The sequence below is a fragment of the Natrix helvetica genome, assembly GCF_964273705.1.
Source record: "Natrix helvetica genome assembly, chromosome: 2".
In the NCBI taxonomy this organism is placed as follows: Eukaryota; Metazoa; Chordata; class Lepidosauria; order Squamata; family Natricidae; genus Natrix; species Natrix helvetica.
The window spans coordinates 240,380,515-240,390,311 of NC_138552.1; the positions used below are offsets into that span (position 1 = coordinate 240,380,515).

Here is a 9,797-nt window from a genome sequence, read left to right on the forward strand (position 1 = left end):
CTTTTGTTTAAGAACAGCAATCGGCAAAATCTTTCAGGGTATCTTGCCTATCATTCCTGGAGTTTTCCAGTACTTTTTTTATTGTTTCAATGTATAACTTACCTTTGCCTAGAGATGCCAATAAAAGATTTACTGTATATTAATAATGATGAAGATATAATGATTGAATTGATTACAACTTAAATCAAATGCAATTCAATTCATAAACAAATGGTTAAAGTTAAGGTGTTTCACTGTTTGATAATACAATAGTATTAGCTTATACAATAGAGTCTTGTGATATTTCTTCTTGATTTTTTTCTAAAAGATTGGTTTATTTATTATTTATTTAAACAATTTATTTTTCTATCCAGCCCATGGCATGACTCTGTGTGGTAGAAGCAGAAGAAAATTTAACCAAGTACAATCCAGAAGTAATAACAACAGTAATATTGATATATAATATGGTCTAAAACAGTCCATTTAATCCATAAAGACCAAACAATTCACTAAGAAGACTGATTTAACTTCTCGATGTAGGTACCTGAGGATTAGACATTTTGATCAAGCCCAAAACCATGCATATCTTATATACCAGTATAAAATTTGGATAATTTTGATTTATTTAAAATTTTGCAACCCTTCTTCTTCAAGTTCATTTACATTTGCAACAGTGTCCTGAGGAGTGAAGGGGATCTCATTACAATTAATAGACCCATATCTTAGCTGCTTCATTTCCAGGTGACACTTTTCATTTGATGTGGTTGTCTTCTTCATTTTTGGCATCTCCTCACCATCTTCATCACTTTTCTTTTTCTGAAACAGCCCAGATAATAACTTTTGCATTGTAAAAACAAAACATATTTTAGAAAGTCTTGATGGAGAAAGGCAAGAATGACTGATAACCACAGGTTTCCTATTACTCAGTGCTGATACTATTGTGAGTGTGTAGTCCACCTCATTCCACTAAGTTCAAGTCCTTTCCACATTAATTAGGCTATGGATTGATCTAGTTATCCATGCATGAATCAAAAGCTTGTAAAGTTGGATTACTAACACTCTATGAGCATTATAGAAACAATCTATTTTTTTTGGTATGTATGTATAAGGGTTCTCCATCAAAGGTATATTTTTCATAAGCCATCTTAATTATATAATTTTTCTGATCCCATCTACTACATTTTTGGAACATAGACCATGGCTACTCTAAAGACAAGTTGATCTTATGGTGTGTGTGTGTGTGTGTGTGTGTGTGTGTGTGTGTTTGTGTGTGTGTGTGTATATAACGGTCTTCTATTAGAATACTAGGATTAATATAGTACTCTAATTTTTTAAAAATAGCACAATCAATGTCATGTACTTGGTACAGTAGAATGGTTTCTCCCCTTATCTATCATCTGTGGAATAATGACATTTTATTGCCTGATTGTACAAATACTTCTGAGTTTTACTGTTAACATAGCCAAAGTTTCTGTATTATGATATTTGAAGGACATGCCGTCACTGTTCTTTTTTTAGACTTTATCACCCAAATTTTTACTCTTCAAAAATTTCATGGTCTAATAATCTAATTGCATTTGGGGCATATACTTCCAGCTACTCCATCACACGATCAGATTTTAAATATGTCAGCCGCTAACAAAATACCAACGTTACAAACAGGTTTCTCAACATTACAAGTTGACCAGTAACTTTGCTCTGAATTCTTTGAAAGTTATTAAAACAAAAGTTGGGAGAAGTTGTTACATAGGTGCAGTAGATTATAAGGATCAACATCCTGGGCCATGAATCATAATTATGCAGTAATTTGCAAAATACCTGATTAGTAATGATTTCTTAAAGGGATAAATCTTTGAATGTATTTTTAAAGATAAGCCATTCCTTTTTTACTTGCTGCCTCCTTTCCAATCTTTTCAGGGCCAAGGACATATCTGGAATTTCCAAACAATTATAAAAAACAAATAAAAATTCAGTTGGAGTAAGGGGCTTCCCAGTTATAAAGGTATAAAGTCTGCAAGCATATTGATGCCTATGGTCACCATTTGGTGGGTGGGCTCGCTATAAATACTGCATGAAGCTTTTAAAAATCTGCAGTGACTCTCTTACAATCCTCGGATTTAAGCTCAGTTTTGATTGATGATTAGTTTAAGGACAACAGGAAGCATATATTCACAAAGTTTTATTGATATCAGGCTTTTTTCCTTGAAATCTGGACGGGAAACAGTTAATCCAAGAATGAGAATACAACAGATGTGTCATTTATTACACAGAAGGCAGGATAACAAGAATTCTAGCAAATAATCTCTTTTTAAAATGAAACACCTTTGTATTAGCAATGTAGGGCAAAACCCCTCATTCCTCCAGCTGAGGATATTTCTACTTCATTAATATAGTAAGAGCTGTGAGACCATTTTTAAAGAACAAAATCTACCTCTAGCTTCATTTAAACATAGATGGTCCCCAAACCAAGCAAGAATATGATGTCTAGAGAAACTTGCTTCCTTGTATTTTTCTTTTACAAATACCATGAATTTTTCAGCCATTTTGGCAGTCAGAGTGCTGCAAGAGGCCGTGGAGGCTGAGAACGGGCTGGGGGGGGGGGCATGTGCAAGTACCGTGTGGCCCGTTTTGGCCAGCAGAGTGCTGCTAGAGGCCGGAGAGGCTGAAAACGGGCCACTTGCTTGAGGGCCTTACATTGCATTTCTTATATTTACCTTGTTTTGTGTCCTGTAGTATTCATCCACCGCATACTGGTATTTAGATTCATTGAGTCCAAGGAATGTGGCAAATTTCCCACCAAAAAATTCACAAGCTGTAAGGATATTGGAAAAAAAAAAGTAATTTGAACAAGTCATAGAGTTTTCTGTGTGTGCAGATATGCAAGTGTATCTGTGGAGTATGAGTACAATCAGAGCATCTATTAGTAGATAGTGGCCAGTATTAGTCCACAATTTTTTCCTTATCACATGCAATTTATTTTCTGGTTTTTGGAAGAAGAAAATAAATTCTGTGGCTGGGGCACAATCCATTATTAATTTCTTTATAAAGGTGTAAGAACATATAAGTTTTCTCAGAAATTGATGATTATGTACTAAACCAGTGTTTTTCAACCTTGGCAATTTTAAGTCCGGTGGACTTCAACTCCCAGAATTCCCCAGCCAGCTGGTGGCTGGGGAATTCTGGGAGTTGAAGTCCTCAGGACTTAAAGTCACCAAGGTTGAGAAACACTGTACTAAACATTCTTACCTTACCAGCCTATCATTTACACTTAATCCACCCCACCATATACTTACCAAAAAATGCTGTGGCTACAATTTGAAGTGCCCAGCTTCGCAGATAATTACCCCAAGAGAGATTGGCCTATGAATAAAGCCAGAGGTCTATTAGTAACAATACAGAGACTCATCCGCAACTGCTACAAAGCAATCATACTACAAGGATGCATTTCAGAGCAAGACCATAGGCTTCAGTTGCAAAAAGAGAAAGAGGAGGTTATTACTATACCAAAACTACAACCAAGTGGCCACTTTTGCTGAAATTTAATTCTTACCTATATAAAGAAAAGCATCACTTTCCTGGAAAAAAAAAACCCAAACAAAATGTAATAGTAATAAGGCAATTTTCTTCCCGCCCCACACCAAAATTATTTATCTAGCTTATCTTCCCTTTTTGTCCTTTTTCATGAATAAACGATAACCTCCGTCCACCCATAAATAGAATGGCTATCAAATAGTACAGCTTCTAATAGAAGGGAACCAGGGGCAAAACAAAACAATCAAGGCTAGGAATTAATATTTAATATTACATGAGTAAAATATATCACCTTTCTCAGCAGCCAAGAAATCCAGCAGAAAGATATAAAGATTTTTGCAGATAATATATATATTGTAAACAGTTTTTTTCCCACATATTTGAAAACACACACATCATTTATCATCTAGTAAGGTACTTAGAAATGATAGCTGAAAGATCAACAATCTGATTCTAAAATATTTCTAAAGTTCATCTCACTTCATTAAAAAGTCTTAGCATTTGTGTCACTGCAGTTGATCTGCTCCTTTTCTTTTCTGTTCTGACCCAGCTTCCCAAGCATGACAAACCCTGTCAAGTCAAACCAATGATTCCTTTATTAGGAGTACCTGCAGCCCTGGAAAAAGGTTTCTCTCTCACTGCAGGCTAACAAGTCTGTCCAGCAGGGAGATGAATAGATGAATAGAAGGATACCATATCTATTCATCTCCGTCCCCTGCCTTTTATCCCCAGAGCCACGGTAGAGCTTTGCTAACAGCGGTGGCTCTTCTGTCCCAAGGATCAGCCCACAGATTTCCACTGCTCTCCTCTCCTCTACCTTCTGCGCATCTGTGTGTCAGCACTGGACCTAGCTGTTCCTCCTCTTCCTCATTAGTCATCTCCAGACCTAGGAGTGTTGACTTTCCATCTGAGGGGTGACAGATGGCCCAGGCTCTGCCTCTGTCTCTCTCTCTCTGACAGCTCCATTCCCTCTTCCCCCTCGGAGCTCTCAGGTTGCCTTGATGCTGATCCTGACTCCCACACTTCCTCCTCATCTGATTTGGCTGCTGGAGGGTCCAGTGGCCAATAGGCCACAACATTTTCTCTTTCCTTTCTATAGAATGCATAAAAAACCAATTTCTTCAAAGTACAGAAACAAATCCCAGATTTCAGGAAAAGCTTATTTCCAGGTGATTGCTTCTGACATGATCAGCAATTGTGTTGCTGTTGATTTTCAGTGGGAAAAAAGAGGAGGATCTACAGCAGTGGTGGGTTTCAAAAATTTTTTGAACCTCTTCTGTGGGTGTGGCCTGCTTTGTGGGAGTGGCTTGATGGCCATGTGACCAGGTGGGAATGGCTTGCCAGCCATGTGACTGGGTAGGTGTGGCCAACTTGTAAAATGTGGTGAAATTCACTTAACAACGCTCTTGCTTAGCAACCAAAATGTTGACTCAGAAACTCTTGCATTTGAAGCACACAAGTCTTAAAGCTGTCAAGTTACAAGACCATTGCACCCCTAACACTTTAGAAGAAAACCCCCAGGGGTGTTCAAAGTTGACAGCTTTAAGACTTGTGGACTTCAACTCCCAGAATTCCTCCTCTTGCTCTTAATCTTGATGATGTGCAGATGGGCGGGGGGAGGGAGCTGGAACCGGTTCTAAACAGCACTGTGGATTTGTGGAACCTCTTCTATAGAAGAGGTTAGAACTGGCAGGAACCCACCCCTGATCTATAGGTTGCCCTAATGTACCAGCAGTCAGACAAATAGATTGATGATGATGATGATGATGATGATGATGATGATGATGATGATAGCGATTGTAAACTCACAGTGTCAACTAATGGCTTCTGATTGTCCTCCTCAACATCATCTTCTTCTGAACTGCAGTCCTCCATTGTTTCACCATTTGCGAAATAAATAATCTTTCCAGGAGATTTATTTTCCTTTAGGGTATTATCTCCCAGTTCCCTTCCATCATTCACCTCCTCCTGTTCATCAAAAGGAAAATCAACTCAGACAAAACAATTTTAGGAAAAGATGACAACTCTGATTTTTTTATTTCATCTTCTAAAAATAGAATAAAAACATAATATTTGTAGCTCCGGATTGAACTGTCGGGTCCTTAAGGTTCTCTGATCTTGATTGTTTTCCTGCCGATGTTCCATTACCAAACTAGGGAACATCATCAGTGATGTTATCATATGTCCTATTTAGGTAATGAAACGTCTGCCAAAAAGAAAGAAAAAAGCAACCAAGCTCAGAGAGCACCAAGGACCTCACAGAATAAAAACAGACTTTTCAATTTTGAAGATTTCATTTGAAGGCTTCTGAAATTAAATCAAAACCTCCTAAGCAAATGAGGAAAGTGTGATCTAAATTTTGTAAATATTGTGTTGAGAAGGTTTGAGCAACAAGAAAAGGAAAGACATCAATCAATTCGGTGGGAAATAAGAAAGAAATTGGCATGAGTATGTTGTTTCCTCCCATTCTTTTAGGATGTGCTTATATGTGTTGTTCCTGGAGATATGTTTTATGTCTACTTGAGACTGCTTTCTTGTGGATAGGGCATTTCATTTGTTTTTTCAATCCTCTGACGAAGTAGTCCTTTGAAATAAATTGGGACCTGTGGTACAATAATATCATCAACTCAGAGGTGGATTGCTCCCAGTTCAGCCTGGTTCGGCTGAGCCGGTAGTGGTATTTTGGCCTGGGTCGCAGAACCGGCAGCGACCCAAGCTGACCATGCCCCTGAACCGGTTCCTCGGTTGCCGCTGCTGTTGCTGGCATGTTGTTTAGCGAAACGAACCGGTAGTAAAACTGGGAGCAACCCACCTCTGCATAAACTGTTATGAACATTAAAAGATGAAATTACCTATTTTAATGTGAATCAAAAATCAGATTTACTATTGTGGCATTGATTTGTTATATAATAATAATAATAATAATAATAATAATAATAATAATAATAATAATCAGCTGCTGTAAAAAAATCACGCAGACTGACTATAAAATGCGGCACAATTCAGTGGCACAAATGATCCACTGGAATTTGTGCAAAAATTATAATATTAAAACAGCAACAAACTGGTGGGAACATAAGCCTGAAAAAGTCATCGAGAGTCAGATGGTCAAGATCTTGTGGGATTTTCGCATACAAACGGATAAAATACTGGCGCATAATACACCAGACATCACACTGGTTGAGAAAAAGAAGGTTACAATCATAGACATCGCAATACCAGGTGATAGCAGGGTCGCCGAGAAGGAATATGAAAAAATCGCGAAATACCAGGACTTAAAAATTGAAATCCAACGATTATGGCACAAACCAGCAGTGGTAATTCCAGTGGTAATCGGCACACTGGGTGCTATTCCAAAAGCACTGGAATTACATTTAAAACAGTTAAAAATTGACAAAATCACCATCAGTCAAATGCAAAAGGCTGCACTGCTTGGATCTGCACACATATTACGAAAATACGTTACGACGTCCTAGGCCCCTGGGTGGGGCCCAACTAGTAATTAATGCCAAATCCGGCGAAACAACTGGCCGCTGGGATACACTTCTGTTGATGCAATAATAATAATAATAATAATAATAATAATAATAATAATAATAATAATAATAATAATAATAATAATAATAATTATTATTATTATTATTATTATTATTATTATTATTATTATTATTATTATTATTATTATTATTATTATTATTATTATTTAAATTTCTAGACCGCCCCCTCTCCCCGGAGGGACTCGGTTATGATACCATGTACATTAATGCTTGAAAATAGTGAGGGTTGGCTATCTGTACTTTTACTTTTCACTCCAGGTGGGCTGTTAAATCAACACACACACACACACACACACAATTTCCATTGCTGTCTCATTTTTCCAAAAAAATAATAATAATCAGGAGTAGGTTCTGCTCTTTGCACATGGTTACAATGTTGAAAATCTTATGCCAAAGGATTATTAGGATATTCATAATCCAAATAGTATCCTTATGATTAATATGTGCTTACTTTGTTGCTACCCATCATGATTCCAGTCAACTTTCCTTATGGCTGAAGCCCAAAAGAAACAAGAGAAAATGAAGCATGCTTCATTCCTCATTTCTAAATCAATTCCTTCAGCTATATTCAACTTCTTTCAAAACAATACTTACTTTAACTATCAGCAGTGAATTTTGAAACCCATTAAAAAGAAAGATTGCACATCAGCACACATTTTAATAATTGTATGCATTTAGTTGTACAATAACAGGTTTCCCCAACCAACAAATTTATTATTCAGCATTATCTTTCAAGTCATTGTTGTAACAAAGACTGTAAAGTCTTTGAAAAAAACCCCCACAGAATTTCCTCTTGTATCAACTTCAAAGCAGTCGAGATTTGTCAGAACAGAACAAGAACTTACCTTTAAAGTTTTTAGGGAATTGTTCATCATGGGAATGATATCAGATTAAAATAATGCTGAGATAGAAAATGTATAACACATCACTGGGGGTCCATGCAGAGAAATCTTGGAAAGAAGAGCATTTCAAAGGAGGCCAGCTGAAAAAAACAGTATAGCAGACCAGGATATCCCTTTGTCAACAAGGGTGAGCCAAGTTTGAAATGTGGGATGGACTTTCTCCTATTCTGTAATTTAATTACCAAATCTAAATATTTATAGTGATAAGCTAAACCAGAAGGCTAAAAAAATGCAAAATGAGACTTTAGAAAATGGCTACACATATGATTACAATCAATACATTCCCATTTTGGGGAGTTATCTCCAGCATGTTCTGTTCTATGATCCACAATCCCCACCTCCTTTTTACGTCAAATGCTTTTGTGGTTTAGAAGTTCCGGGAGTACAATTCTTTTCCAGCAGATCTAATCAGCCACAAACAAATACCGCACCTCTGTTGAAAAGCAAGATTACTTGGAACTGTAGATGCTATGCCATCTATGGGTTGCTTTATAGCATTGCCATGTCTTTTAAGACATCATGATTCACGACATAGCTTGCTGCATCTTAAAGTGAGTGAGGGAACACTATAAGAAGAGATGCCGGGGAGGCGTGAAAAACATCAGCATGGCACCCCCATCCCTTTTTATGTACACATTAAATAGTAGCAGGGTTTCGATCACGTGTTACTGTTTGCTGTGTGCAAATTGAGAATAAGACATAGGCATTTTCATATATATTTCCTTTTTGATATTTCCAAAAGAGGGCAGTGACTGAAGGGGTACCCCACTGCAAACTTAAAATTTTTGGATCAAGCTGCAAACAATGGACTTTTTGAAGTTTTTCTTTCAATCTCTGTATTTATTTCCAGACATGTGTCATGAAATCAAAAAAGCCTTGAATTCTGACCATTCTTTAACTACCTGTACTCAGTCTCTCTCTAACATCATGACTTTCTTCTTCTCTCCACACTATGACTCTGATCCATGAAAGCTTATGCTGTAATAATATGTCAGTAAGGATAATAAGTTTGTCTTTAAGGTGCCACAAAGCATTAGGTTTAATAAACAAATCTCACAGTGCAACACTGCCCTCTGGAGAACTTACAACAAAGTACCATATACGTTAGTTTTGTTTGATTTCTCAATAGTCCTCCATTTAATTCTATCTCCCTCCTACTGCCCTTCAATAGTAATAATGACCAACCATAAATTGCTTCCTTGCTGCAAATATATGTGGTTTGAAAATGAAAAAAATGATTTAACATTACAAATCAAGTCCAATGAGGACTGCTTATGTGAAAAGAATGCATCAGTTCTGGAGAGAACACTATCCAGAATCAGAAATTACAGAACAGAGGCTAGCAGAATGTCGATTTATAATATGAAATGGTTATTTAGAAACATTAGCTTTGCTATCCCACCTCCTTTACATGGACAATCTAAAGCCATGTGGAAAAGAATGATTGGAAACTGAATCACTGCTCAACAGGCAAGATATTGCAATGGAGTTTGGACTGGCCAAATGTGCCATACTCACCATCAACACAGGATAGTGAAAACTGAAGGAATCTAGATGCCCTATGGAAATAACGTCAAAGGATGGCATGAAGCTGCTCATTCTTCTGCAATGGAATTCTGGCACCGATATTACTTTATTTAAGTTTATATGCCCCCCAACTCTCAGCAACTCTGCTTGGCCAAGAGATAAAAGCAGCGTTTACAGGTATTTCCACTCAAATAAACTCCTTGGCTTACCTCTAAAGCACGGGTATCAAACACATCATGTCACATTGCCATTATGTTTTGTGATGTTTTTCCCATTAGTGGAGTGAGGTGGGTGTGGCCTG

General features: G+C 37.2%; 1 protein-coding gene across 1 annotated transcript; it reads right to left on the reverse strand.

Annotated features, from left to right (window-relative positions):
* Positions 1–323: 323 nt before the first annotated feature.
* Positions 324–8,354, reverse strand: FAM177B (family with sequence similarity 177 member B). The gene is made up of 5 exons (XM_081943761.1): positions 7,913–8,354; positions 5,320–5,478; positions 3,273–3,339; positions 2,694–2,791; positions 324–795 (listed from the first exon to the last, which is right to left on the reverse strand). Exons 1-5 carry the CDS (start codon positions 7,940–7,942, stop codon positions 601–603), a joined length of 549 nt encoding a protein of 182 aa, XP_081799887.1. The 5' UTR covers positions 7,943–8,354; the 3' UTR covers positions 324–600.
* Positions 8,355–9,797: the final 1,443 nt, after the last annotated feature.